Source organism: Dermatophagoides pteronyssinus, unplaced genomic scaffold, assembly GCF_027571235.1.
Source record: "Dermatophagoides pteronyssinus isolate colony J.1.1.1.1 unplaced genomic scaffold, Derpt_VIB-CSIC_2022.12 sq0014, whole genome shotgun sequence".
In the NCBI taxonomy this organism is placed as follows: domain Eukaryota; kingdom Metazoa; phylum Arthropoda; class Arachnida; order Sarcoptiformes; family Pyroglyphidae; genus Dermatophagoides; species Dermatophagoides pteronyssinus.
In genome coordinates, this window is record NW_027461538.1 from 631,660 (window position 1) to 646,268 (window position 14,609).

The window sequence follows — 14,609 nt, forward strand, 5'->3', positions numbered from 1 at the left end:
TTCGAGAAGAAAAAAAAATGTGTCATGAAAGAATTTCGAAGCGAAAAAAAAACATCAAAGAGATTATCGGGGGTTATTTTGTTTGTTTTGGCCAATTTGGATTCCTTATTTTTTACTGTTTGGAAAATGGAAAAAAAGCTGAAAATGAACATTGACGAAACTGATTTTTTTTTGAGAAAAAACACTTGAAAAATTTCAAAAATAAAACAATACAAAATTAATTAATTAATTAAAGTTTACGACAACCAAAGGGTTAACAAAAAACAATGTTTTTTCTTCTTTCTTCTCTTCCTTCCAAAATGTTAATTAAAATCTTTTTCCTTTTCATCTTGTTCAATAACATCACGTTTAATCATGAACAACAACAACAACAATCATAATGATTATTCAGTTAAAATAGTCGTTTTTGTTGTTCAAAATTTTTTCCTGGTAACAAATTTTTCGGACACACACATAACACACAGCATACATAATGTATACGATGGGCACCTGAAACATCGATTATTTACAACCACCATCACCATCGTCATTATCATTATTAGAAGAGAATTAGAAATATACAAACTTCCGTAATTCATTAGATATATAAGAAAAAAATTTTCCATCTTCTTTTTTTATTGATTGTCGTTCGGAAATTACAGTGCACACACACATTGTAATTATATATCACATATAAGCAAAACAAAACAACTGAATGAATTCGACAAAATGCAATGCAGTAAAGCTAACATTTTTCAACAAACGCTGAATGTATGAATGAAACGTTTGACAGACACACAGTGCTATATAGCAATCGAAAATTGATTGATTTTCAATCAATTTGAAAATGGCCATTTGAATAAAAAAAAGACGTCAAGACATTTATGCTTGAAGGAATATATTCTGTATGTGTGTTTCAATTAAAATGTTTCTTTTTTGTTGTTGTTTTTGCTGTTGCTATTTTGTTCATTATATGTTTCAATATAAAAAAAACAATCCAATAATGATTCTATTGAGAAAATGCAAATGTAAACTTTTTTAACTTTTCGTTTATTGTCATTTGTCGTTTAAGAAAGTTCATCTGATGAATGAATTCAATCGAATTTGAATTTTTATTTGCTCGAGAGAAAGAAAGAATTCTGGAAAAAAAGGATTAGAAATTCCTGATGATGATGATGACAATCATCATCATCGGGGTTATTTTTGTTTTGATGATGATTCTGTGAAGCAACTTTTAACCCACATTTTGATGGAAAAAGACTTACTTTGTTTTGTTTTTTGCTTTTTGTGTTTCCCATCTTAATTGACTATAATTTGAATTTTTGTTTTTTTGAACGAAAAAACAACAGAAAACAAAAATTCAACAGAAACAGAACAAACAGACAAAGCTTATACACAAAGCATCCCAAAATTCATGGGAAAAAAAGCGAAAAGTTAATGTAAAAATTATTCAAATTTTTGGTTGTTTCAAAGAAGTTTTTTCCCATTTTGGTTTCAAAACGTGCAGACAAAATACGTTTAAATAGTTTGATGTCTGATGAGGATAACGATTTTTTCTAAACCAAAACAAACGAACGAACCTGACCTTTTCTTCTTTCAAATCTTTTTAACCTTTGTCTGTTTCAAAGACAATCCCTTTGATCACTTTTTTTGTGATGATCATCATCATGAGGAATTTCTTGGGAATTTTTTTATTATTACTTTTCTTGGAATTTTCTCCCAGTGTTTAAAGTGTGTGTGTATTTTTCTCAATTTATTCTGCGGAGTAATTTGTAACAGAAAAAAAAACGAGAAAAATAACCGAATTGATAGAGAATGAAAATTGATGATACTTTTGTCTCAATGACAAGGTCGTTTTTCGTTTCGTTTTTCTGTTTTTTCACTTGAACGCAATAATTTTTCGTGTCTTGAAAATTTCCACTGTTAAATCCACTCAGTCTATTCTTCAACAAATTCTTTGCTGAAGATATTCATCTTTTTTGTTTTAACCCTTTCATTTCCAATTATAATGAGGCAGTATCATTTTGTTGTTTCAAAGAGAAAAAATTTTTGAAACAAAAAAAACTTGAAATGATGATGACATTCGATTTGCCAACATTATCATCATCATTGCATGGTGTGTGTGCGTGTTATTTTACTTTGAAGTTAGACAAAGTTACACACACACACGACAAATTGCAATCTAATTAACTTTTAAGGCTTTAAAGTAACTGATAACTGATCTCTCTTTTTTTCACATCTAAATGTTGAAAAACATTTATGAAATGACAACAACTTTTGCAATAAAAAACAACAACAATCCTTTGGTTCTATTTCTGTTTATGTTTGTTTGTTGGTGTGTGACATTTATTTATTTTGTTTTTTAGTTTTTTAAATTTAAAATTTTGTTGTTCAACGGCTGATATAGATCTTTTTTTTCTTCTTTTTTCAAATTTGATTTCCAAGAATCTTTCCGGAAAGTCTATATTTTTCCCGTAAATTTTCCCCTTTATCTCATTTTAATCCTTTGGCAGATGTGCGAAAAAATTTTTGTTGCAAGGCCACGATGAAAATGAATCGAATAAATTATTGAATTTCGATTCAATAATTTGCCCTGATGATGATGATTAAAAGAGAAGAAAATTTTCAATTTTCTTTGACGACTAAATTCTCTATCTGAGGAAAAAAATTCATGAATTTTATTAACCCAAATCAACATCAACGGGGTAAAAAAACAGAAAATTCAATTTTCTTTTTTTTTAACCAATTTTCACAATGCACAATTCTTATTCTTTTATATATTCAGAAAATTATCATTCTTCTTCTTCTGGGTGTTTTCCTCAACATTTTTTTGGACATTTCAACATAGAGTGATGGAAAACAAAAACAAAAAACTAATTTTATTCATTTTTTTCGTCTTCTTTCCATATTATTATAAATGAAAAAAAACACAGAGAAGTAACACACACATGGAGAGAGATAGAGAATATTCTTCGATTCGATTCCGTTTCGATTTTGGTTACACGATTCAGTGTGTGTGTTTTTTCCAAAACGAATCCCTGATGTGTGATGTATTAAATATAATGATAATAATTTAACCACAATGTTTCTCTCTCTCTCTCTCGTTGACTATTTATCTAATTTAGGCAGTCAGTTTTGTTTGTTTACACTTGAATATCGAATGTTGTCGAATGAAAATGATATATCCGGAACTTTTTTCTTGGTTAAGGCTCACTGTTTTCATAATCGTTCATATAATCGATATTCGTTTTCGAAAAAAAAATGTTGTTTTGATAATTAATAATATCTTTCGATCTTTGAAGTGTGTTTGATATAGAAAGTAAACAAACTAAAGATAAAGAGTTGGTCCAGAGAAATGAATCTTATTGAGAAAAAAATGCACAAGATGTTTTAATAGGGTGAAAATAGTGGAACAAAAAAAAGTGAAAATAGTGGAAAAACAAAAAATTCATAAATCACTTTTGTTGATTTATGAATGTTTTTTTTTACAGTTTAGTTTTTTTGGACATTCAGTCAGTCAGCCTTTCTTCTTTCAAAATAAGCAAATTCCCTTCAAACACTGAAAATTTAAAGAAAATGAAAAAAAGTCTTACGGATCATTTCATTGAAATGGTGTTTTTTTTTTTTTTTTGGTAAAAACTTGAGCAAAAAAAATTCAATTTACCACTTTTGAATAGGATTCAGCAAAAAACATTCTGACAGAAAGTAAGCGAATGAAGAATGCTATTTTCCTTTGCATTTTTTTTTCTCTTTCACTAAAATATCAATATTGATCGTCGCAAAATTGAAAATTGGAAAAAAAAGAAACCGAAACTTTCCGAACGTAAACGCGGAAATGAGAAAAGAGAGAGAGAGAGTAAAGGCGAACTAATTAAAAAAAAATTTAACCCACATCGGTATTCTAGGGTTAATCATTCATTCCATGTTTGATTTTCTAAGTAAAATTTGAATTTCTTTCTTTTTCGGGAGAAATTTTCCAGGAAAACAAACCACTGAGAAACTTTATAGATTTTAATTGAATTTAAAAAAATGTTTTGTCGCCTCTAATAATGTGAAATAAAGTTTAACCACAGCCACCACCACTGCGAACATCATTCATTATTTAGCCCGAAGGCTGAAGGCCGATCTGGTTCGTTTAATCGGATCATCATTGTCCAGCGAAAACAAACAACAAATTGATTTACTTTACATCTATTTTCTTGGTTTGTTTTTTGTCATTTTGTTTTCAATTTGTTTTTCACAACATTTTGAAGAGGATTCTGGTCGCCTTTTCTCTCTCTCTCTCTCTCTCTCTCTCTCTCTCTCTCTCTCTCTCTCTCTCTCTCTCTCTCTCTCTCTCTCTCTCTCTCTCTCTCTCTCTCTCTCTCTCTCTCTCTCTCTCTCTCTCTCTCTCTCTCTCTCTCTCTCTCTCTCTCTCTCTCTCTCTCTCTCTCTCTCTCTCTCTCTCTCTCTCTCTCTCTCTCTCTCTCTCTCTCTCTCTCTCTCTCTCTCTCTCTCTCTCTCTCTCTCTCTCTCTCTCTCTCTCTCTCTCTCTCTCTCTCTCTCTCTCTCTCTCTCTCTCTCGATGTTGCTGGGAAGTTCATTTTTTTCCAGAAATTCAGTTGATCCACAGAGTGTGTGTGTTCACAGTGCTTCAGTGTTTTTCTGGAGTTTCTGAAGAAGGAAAGGAAGAAAAACGAAACTGAGAAACTTAAATACCCAACCAAAAAACAAAACTTTATAAATTCAATCGATTCGTTGAACAATGTTCGACAATAACAAAGTTTTATTTTGATGGATAAAATTCAATTCAAGTGAAGAAAAGAAAGAAAAAAAGATTTTTTGTTTTGTTTTTCCATTGATTGAATGAATGAATGAAAAAGATACTGGAACTGAACTGGAAAAAAAACATTATCATTTTACAAATTGTTTTCGTAAAAAAACAAACAAAACAAAACATGACACTTACTTGCTTACTTGAAGAAAAATTCAGTTTTTCAATGGAATTTTCAATAGAAAATTTTTGTTGTTGTTGTTTTTGACATCTCTGACTGTCTCTGTGTATATCGTGGTAATTACTGTTTTTCAAACGAAATTCTGTGAAATGCTGACCAAGTCACAAGTTCGGGGTGAATAAATTTTTGTTTTTTTTTTTTGTTTTTCAAAACCCCAGAATAAAAATCAAGTGTTAATAACCTTTAATGATGATGATTTCATTAAATTTTCTGTTAATTTTGTTGTTGTTGTTGTTTGTGTGGAAATAGAAAATTGAAACCAAAATGATGGTTGGTTCTGCTTATGACAAATCACAAGCAGAAATGATATCTCACACCAAAAAGAGTGAAAATAGTGAAACAGAAAACTATTTCGATCCAAACAAATCCCCATTTATTGTGTTTTTGCTTTTTAATTTAGTCAAGTTTCTTTCATTCTGTTTTTAATCGATCCAACAGCAAGAAGAAATACTTTATGACATAAACAAAATACTAAAAAAACTAAAAAAACGTTACACGGTTACAGATCAACTTAATAAATGAATCTTGGATGGGTGGATCGAAATAGTAAAACTGGACCAAACAAAAAAAATTGTCATCATTAATTTAAATAATGAATTGGACGAATAATTTACGAAAAAACAAAACAAAAAGTATTCACTTTGCTTGGGCTATTTAGACAAAACTAGGAATGGAAAACAAATAAACATTAATCGAATGATGAAAATTCGGGAATTCACTACCCCGAAAATGAAATGAAAAAACATTTTATATATTCAAAAAGAGAGATTTCTGGGTTTCTGGGTAAATGAAACAAAAAAAAGAAGAAATTTTTCTTTGGATAAAAGGCAATCACAATGGAAAAAAAATCCATTGATTATGCAAAAGAAGAAGAAGAAACAACAAATGAATCAAATGAATGTTTCATTTTGTTGTTGTTATTGTTTCAGACGTAATAAATTATAATCCTTAGGCCGTGGTCCCACTTGTAAAAACTAACAAACAGACTAAACCGAAAAATGCACTGTGAAAGTAGAAAACGGGAAAAGTTTGCGATTTGACAAACTTTCGAGTTTAACATATCATGCAAGCATGATCCGGCAAACTAGTTTTTTTAGTTTGTTCAAGTGGGACCACCGCCTTAAAGTTTATTTTTGCTTTTTGCCTTACTTTTAAATTATAAATGGAATGAATAAGTGAAAAAACAACAAAAACAATGCAAAAATCGAGCAGAATCTGGTTATTCATAAAATTAATGACAAAAAAATTAATAAAATACGTTACTTCCGTGTACTCTGTTCATAAATGACAGTACACACACACAGAGTGAGCACATTCACGTTTATGCATTTTTTTCTGGTATTGATTTACTTAGGGTTATTGAGAAAAAATGAACGTAAAGTTAATAGAAAAAATTGATATTCAAAAAAACGAAAAAAAAAAACAAAATTTGCATATTAACAAACAAACAAACAGCAATTTGTCCAAATGAGAACATCATCATCCACACAAAAAAAAATATTGATTATTACAAAAACGAAAGAAAAAACTATATCCACTTCAATGGTAAATGTGTGTGTGTAAATGGAAATCGATTCTTTGGAATCTGATTTTCTAGAAACGAAACGAAATTCCGAATGAAAGAATTCGATTCTTCTGCTGATGTTTCAGGAGTGATTATTATCAGACTGATGACAAACACTACACTACAAACGACAAATAACAAGCGAAAAAAACAACAACAACAACAAGAAAAACGAACAATTCAAGAATAATTGGAGGGAGAGAAAGAAGTGAGAGAAAGAAGCATCCATTGAATGATGCCAGAAAGAAAGCAGGAAAGGTTATCTAATTTAATCGATTTTTTTCTTTCTGCTGCTGCTGATGAAAAATGTTTGAAATTTTTCTTGAAAAAGTTTTTTCTGGAAAATTACCATCATCAGTTTTGTCTGAATTCTAAACATTTTTTTGTTTTGCTCAAAAAATTGATTCACCAAGAGAAAAAATGATAGAGTGAGATGTTCAACAACAAAAGACAACATCACAGATGAAATATAGGTGAAAAAAACTTGAATGACAGACAGCGAACAACAACAACAACAACAATAACAACAAAATACAAACCCTAAGGACCTTAGGAAATTCAGTTTTTGGATTCTGTTTTGGATTCATTTGGTTGGTTGTGTGTGTGAAGTGAACAAAACCAATTCTTTTCCAACAAACAAAAAAAAAGAAAAGAAAAGATTGAAAGAATCAAAAAAAAAAGCCAGAACCAGAATCCAGAATCGAGAGAGAAAGAAAGATGAAATGACAAAACCACAACAACAACAACAATGTCGATATCATAAAAAATCTTTCATTTTTTTCGGTTGTTGTTGTTGCTCTTCATCTTCATCATCATCTGATATTCATCTAGCCCAGTATCGGTAAAGATTATTATTTTTTTACGATCATCATTTTTCTTTGTTGTTGTTCTTGTTGTTCGAACGATGAAAAAATCTCTCTCTCTCTCTCTCTCTCTCTCTCTCTCTCTCTCTCTCTCTCTCTCTCTCTCTCTCTCTCTCTCTCTCTCTCTCTCTCTCTCTCTCTCTCTCTCTCTCTCTCTCTCTCTCTCTCTCTCTCTCTCTCTCTCTCTCTCTCTCTCTCTCTCTCTCTGAATATAATCAAATAATCGAAGGAACCAAAAAACCGAGATATGTAACACAAGCAAAAAAATTGTCTTTAGCTTCTGGTCTTTGGCTGTTTTTTCCACGTCAACGAATAAGATGATGATGATGATGATGAAATGACAATGACAACGACCAAAACAAATTCTTTTTTCTTTCCCGATTCTTAATGAATAGAAATCTTTCATAATTTTCGCGAAATCCCAAATCAAACGCCCAGAATCAATGTTTTTCTATGTTCGTTCAACAACATTGACATTTTCACATGAATCCATCAGCAAATTTTTTTTTTTATATTCAAAAGCCATTTTTACACACGAATCATAATAATGCTGTTGTTCAAATTCCAATTTTTCCAAAATTACCAAACGATATAAACACCGCAACAACAACAATAATGATGATGATGATGATGATTGTTGTAAAGTTTTTTTGGTTGGAATAATTTGAAAATCAATGCTTTTTCTTTTCACTTTTTTGATTTGCTTTATTCAAAATAATTGTGAAAATTGAACGCGAAAGAATAATGCCAACCAACGTCATTATAGTCGAATGTACATCCTTAATGATGATGATATCGGGAAAAATTACTCTCGGGTTTTTTTTTTTTGGCGGGTAACTTGATATAATTCTGTGTAATGGAGAAACCGAAAAAAAATGAAATTTAAATCAAAAAATTCAACAAAAAAAATAAAATAACGACAATCAAGAATCAAAACATTGACTATTTCAACCTAACCTATTAATATGATGTAAAAATAGAATCGAATATTGCTCGCTCGTAATTTTTTTTGTTTTGTTGTTGTTTCTCCTGTGAAACAAATTCTGAATACCCGAAAAATAATGAGAATTTTGCGAAATGAAAAAGCAAATTGCGAAAAGAAGAAATTTTCGTTTCGTTTCGTTATTTTTGACTGATCAAATAAATCGATGAAGAAAGAAAAAGAAAAATTTTGCTCGTTGTTCTTCTATACGGTCGATTACTTGATTTTCTCTTTTTCTAAAGTGTCTCGGTGCCTTACTTTTGTGCCAAATGAATAAATTTTTGTTTCCAATTGTTTTTCAATATTCGGTAAGAAAAGAAAAACTCATTTTTTTCACTTAATTTTGTTTGAAAAAAAATTCTGTATTGAGAATTCTGTTTTCAACTATATGCACTCAAAGTGTGTGTGTGTGGGTGTTTTTGTTCAACTATTTCAACTAATTCTACTTTTTTTTTTGTTTGGTTCCGGTTGATTGTTAATGCGTGTGGGTGTTGTATAATTGTTTTTTTTCCAACAACGAAAAAAAAGAACAAAAAGAGAAAGAGAAAAATGATGATCATGTTTCATTCGAAATGATGAACGAAAGTTTTTTTTTCCGGGAAAATTTCCCGAAATTTTTTTTTTTAAATTAAAAATTTTATTATCATCATCATCATTATGAACAACAACAACAACAACAACAACATAATCAATATCGACGTGCGTTGATGATGATCAGATCGAACCACCATTAGATTACCGCTGCCAACTGAAAACGGTAAGTATTTTTGATCTGATGGTAGACATCAACAACGATAATACGTGATTTGAATTTTTTTTCGGGCTAAATGTTTTGGAAAATGAACAAAGAATCATTATTATTATCCATGAACAAAAAATTTGAGAAAAAGATCATTTTTCTCCTGCCTTACCCGAAAAAGAAAAAGAAATACCGGATATTATGAACCAAGAATAATAATAAAAGAAAAGATGTTGAAAGAACATCGTTACACGGTGGAAATAGTGGTAGTGGGGGAGGAAAAACAATAAAATAATAATAATATCTCATATAAGAAAATTTTACCGAAAATCAACATTATTATTATAGCCAAATTCCAATTGCCGTAAAGATTTTTTATGTTGTTGTTGTTGTTTTTGTTATTATTTACGGTTTACAAAAGCAAAAAACATTGACTTTGGACAACAACAAACAGCAAACAACAAAATAACTAATGATCATCATCATCATCATTATTTCATTTGGTCACTACTTTTAAGAAGAAAAAAGAAACGTTAAATTATTGATTGAATTTAATGACAGTGGATAATAATATCTCATATGCCTGACATACTGAACAGATGTTTGTTGAGCCAGGTGAATTTATTCAATGCCTTTGATAATCATCGATTGATGAGTTTTTTTTTGCGGGAAAAAAAATGTTTGTTCCGATCAACAACAATGATCATTATCGATATTCCATTTTCATCATCAAATTGAATTGAATTGAAATTTTTGCGATTCAAAATGAAATCGAAAATGGAATATTTCAATTTTATTATTTATATTCATATAATAAATAATACATTAATATTCGATTTGTTGTTGGTCCGCTGTTGATGATGATGATGATGATAGAATATCATTGTTGAAATCGTGATCAAGTAGAAATAGTCGGTAGAAAAAAAATACCCGAATCAAAACACATTATGATGGTGGTTTATATTCAATAGGAAATCTAAATGGAAACAAGACAGCACTTGTATGCACCGAATATGATGATGATGATGATGAGAGAAAATTGATAATTCTGTTAATTCTGCTATACAGAATTATTCTGCAGATTTATTGAAATTTTTCAATCATCAAATGATGTAATGAAATAAAAGTTTTGTGTAAAGAATTTCAATTTTGTTTGATAATAAAACAATAAAAATTAGCCAAAATTTTTCATTGCAAAAACTGGCAAAAACTTTTGCTTGTTTTTGGATTGTAAAATTGTAATTTTTTTTCGTTTTCAAAAAAAAAACAACATCATCATCCTTTAGGGTGTTGTTACATTCAATTCATAAGAATTTATTGTTTGATGATGATGATGATGATGATGGAAAAATTCCTGAAAAAATTCAACAGAATTCAATTGAATCAAACAAAAAAAAATGAAATAAAATTCTTGTTGTAATCGTGTTAGTCAAACCAAAACAACAACAATAAAAAGAATCAGAAGAATTTATGTCCAGGAATAACTAAAAAGAAAACAAACAAACGAGAAAAATCTTCAATTTCAACCAACGAATTCTGAATGATTCGGATGATGAGAAAAGCTATTAAGATGATAATAATTTTTTCATTTGAAAATTTTTTCATTTGAAAAAACCACAACCCTTTTAGTGCGTTTTTTGCATCCTAAACAACAACAGCAAAAATTCTTTGAAATGTGCATTTTGGTGGTGGTGGTGAGGGGGAAGGAATACCAAGAAGAAAGAATTCAAGAATTCAATTCTCAATGATGATGATGATGAGCAAAAAAGATTTGATGATGAAAATGAAAGCAACAACAACAACAACGAACAAAAAAAATGATGTAAATGAAAATGGAAATGAAAATTTTCAAATTCAAATTCCAAACACACACACTGAATGAATACACTGAGTGAACCACAATTTAATGGATTTTTCCCCAAACAAACACCAACAATGACAATGAATATTTCTTTAAAGAATTTCTTTGTTTCGTTTTCTTTCGTTCAAAAAAAAAGAAACGAAATTCTTCTTTTGCTTGGTTGTGATAGGATCATGATGTGCGTTTATTATCATCATCGTCATTGTTGTTGTTTGGTGTTTGGTGTGTTTGGATTCATGACCATCATTTTCATATCGATATCATTTAAGGAAAGAAAGAAAAACATTCAAAACCCAAAACCCAAAAACCAAACCAAACCAAACCAAACCAAACCAAACAAATAAATGCCTGATCGCTTTTGTGAATCTTGTTTTTTCGTTTTCTTGAATTTTTCTTATTTTGTTGTTGTTGTTGTCGGTTGGTTACATTGTAATGGGCCAACAGTCAATTTGAAATGATCATTTTTTTTTGATCATAATCAAAGACAGGAATTTTAGCCAATTTTTTTGCCATTGTTCATTTGATCATCATCTGATCATTAATATATCGTGGAGAGAATTGAATCGAAAGAATTTCCCAGATAGAAATGATCGGATTGAGAGAAAATGTAATGTTTGTTTGTTTGTTTGTGGTTTTTCTTTACCCTTTTTTCCATTGAAATCTGATGATAAACTGTGAATATTTCAACAACAACAACAAAACAGGCAAGCAACCAGAAAAGCAGAAGAAAAATATTAATGACATGTATAGTGTTTCATCACCATCATTACTTCACATAATTCATTTTCCTCTTGGTTATTTGGTTCTACAGAATTTTTCCAGTAAATTTTTTCTCTTGGTGTGTTTTTCTTCTCGTGTTTGTAATGTGTGTCGTTTACATACACCCTATACATAAATAATAAATCATATTTTCCTATGCATAACTAAATGGGTTGAAAGAAAAGATTCATCTTTTCTTCTGGCTACATTTTTACGTCATGTTAATTGTCGAATATCGAAAAACATAGGAGAACAACCTGAAAACCAGAAAAAAACCCGAAAAATTGTCAATTTTTTTAATAGTCAGAGAAAAATGATAATGGTTGTTTGGGTTGATTATTTGGTTGATTGTATAAAGTGAATCAATGTATTTCATTATTTTATCATCATTTATAAATGATGATGTAGTGGAAATAGTTACTGATGATGTGGAAATAGTTACGGTTTTCGGTGACAGGTGAAACAAATTTTCTTTTCTTTCAAAATTGTCATAAACTTTTGATTAAAATTTTTCGTGGTTTGAACATTTTGTTTAAATCATGTTTTTTAGATGTTAAAGATCGCCTCAAAACAGTGATGTTTGATTCTTGATTCGTGATTTTTCTGGTTTTTCCGGTTGTCTTTGGTCATGTTTTTTCTGAATCTAAACATGGAAAAAACTTTCATTAAAAACCAGAATTAAATGAAATTGAAGACCGAAGAGAGAGAGAGAGAGAGAGAGAGAGAGAGAGAGAGAGAGAGAAACTTTCTGGTAATAACATGATGTTACTGTCCAATATGTTGTTGCTTTTTTGCATGATAAATAAATGAATGAATGTTTGTTTTTTCATTCATTTTGAATCGAACTGATTTATAAATAGCAACGACAAACAAACAAACAAACAAACAAAGTGAATATGTAAAATAGAAATTATTTTGACGATGGTCAAAATGGTCAAAATAGCCGTCCATAGAAAACATTGTAACATTTTCTGATGCAGAAAAAAAATCCATTCATTTACATTTGCTAAGCATATTTTTTTTTATTTCGGATGCAAATTGAAAGAAATTTTCCCGAAATTTCTATATTATTATTATTATTATTATTTCAAGATTGATTTATGTAAATATTTTTTCTATCAATGCATATTGTTGACAAGAAAATGTTGTTGTTGTTGTTGTTTCTTTTACACATTTTCTTTTCACATTTAATATTCTAAAAGAATCCAGAATCAAGAATCCAGAATGTCCATATTGTAATGTAAATAATTTTATTCGAATCACCATTATTATTCTTCACTGTTTTTTGTTTCTTCTGTGTGTGATCAATATCTATCAAATGTTGTTGCTGTTGTTTGAAAGGAAAGAAAGATTACTTTCTTTTCATTCGATATTAATACCTTTTTTGTTTGTCCAGAATCTGGTATGCGTGTAAAGTGTATGTGTGCATCAAATGTTTTTGTAATTCAGCTTTTTGGTGTTTGTCACAGGTAAGTGTGGGTGTCCTGTGTGTCTTGTGTGTTTTTTCCTTTTATTCGAATCGCTAAATGATGATTTTTTGGACGATAATCATATGGGGATTCTGATTCTGTTTGTTTATGTAACAATCTTTTGATTTGATACCGATGACGATGATGATTGTTTTCATTTCTCTCATTGGTCCAATTTTCATTTTTATCAAGGGATTTTCTCCTTGCATCATCATCATCATCATCTAGCTAACTAACTTACCCAACTTATTAACTAACTAACTAGCTAATAATCTTTATGTCCGAAAAAAAACTTACCGAAAACCGAAAAAAAATGAATGGAAGAAACAAATTCAACTGAAGAATTCTTATATGAAAAATGGGACATTCAATGAATCAAAAATTCAACTTTTTTTTCATTTCTTTTCATTCACGCCGCTCTCTCTCTCTCTCCCTCTCATTCATTTCATTCACTGGCCATAATCCATAATGATAGTGACCATGGTTTATGAAAAACGACATTGATGATAGCAATGATGGTGGTGGGGATGGTGGTGAACTTTTTTTCACCGCCATCATCATCATTCAACTTTTTTGTTTCTCTGAAGGGGAAAACAACATTTTTCCCTGTTAAGTTTCATTTTTTTATTTATTCTGCTTTTTACTTTTTTCGATTCAGCAAAACAACCCATAGAATAAATCGAGAAAGATTGAGAGATAACCATTAAATCCCAATGGTGTTTTGCCTATATTTTGGAAATTTTTCTACTTAAAAAATTTCCGAAAAAAACATTGCTGATTCTTCTAGCTATAGCGACGATGAAATTTCGAAAATCCAATAAAAAAAATATATTTATGATGATGATGAAGCGGTGGCGTTGATTATGATTATGATGATGATGATGAGGGAAGCAGGCCGCATCGATTATCTTTTTTTAAAAAAAGAAGAAAAAAAGTTTTCAATACAATTAACTTTTTGCTGTTTTTGGTTGCACTACACTGTATCATCATTTTCATTTTCGCTCCTGCACTATTCAAAAGGCAATTTTTGAATCGATTTTACACACAAACAAACAAACAAACACAGAGGCAAGCTATTTTGAATAATAGTTTTTGTTGTTGTTTTGGTTTTTGTTGTTGTTTTGGTTGTTGTTGTTGTTGAATAAACAACAACAACAAATTCTGTTCATAATATTCCATAAATTCAAGTTGAATTTGTTTGTTTGGTTGTTTGATTGGATTTTTCATCTACACAAGGTCATTTCAAGTTGATCTTCTTCTTTTCCCTAATTTAGTTTGTTTCAATGGGCCCCTTTTTTTCACTAATAACGACGATTATTATGATGATGATGATGGGCTTTAAATCTCTTTTATTGAAAAAAAGAGGAAAAATTTTCCCGAAAACCCGGTTCGATTAATA

General features: G+C 29.8%; 1 protein-coding gene across 2 annotated transcripts in view; it reads left to right on the plus strand.

Moving 5' to 3' along the window:
* LOC113797669 (uncharacterized) overlaps positions 1-14,609 on the plus strand; it is a 37,012-nt gene that overhangs the window by 11,408 nt on the left and 10,995 nt on the right. Inside the window, exon 1 of one of the 2 annotated variants that reach the window (XM_075821998.1) lies at positions 9,585-9,736. The exons of the other annotated variant lie outside the window; for it this stretch is intronic. Coding sequence (XP_075678113.1) covers positions 9,721-9,736 — 16 coding nt within the window. The 5' untranslated portion in view covers positions 9,585-9,720. Of the gene's footprint in view, positions 1-9,584; positions 9,737-14,609 lie in introns of those variants that run through there. 2 annotated transcript variants of the gene reach the window in all.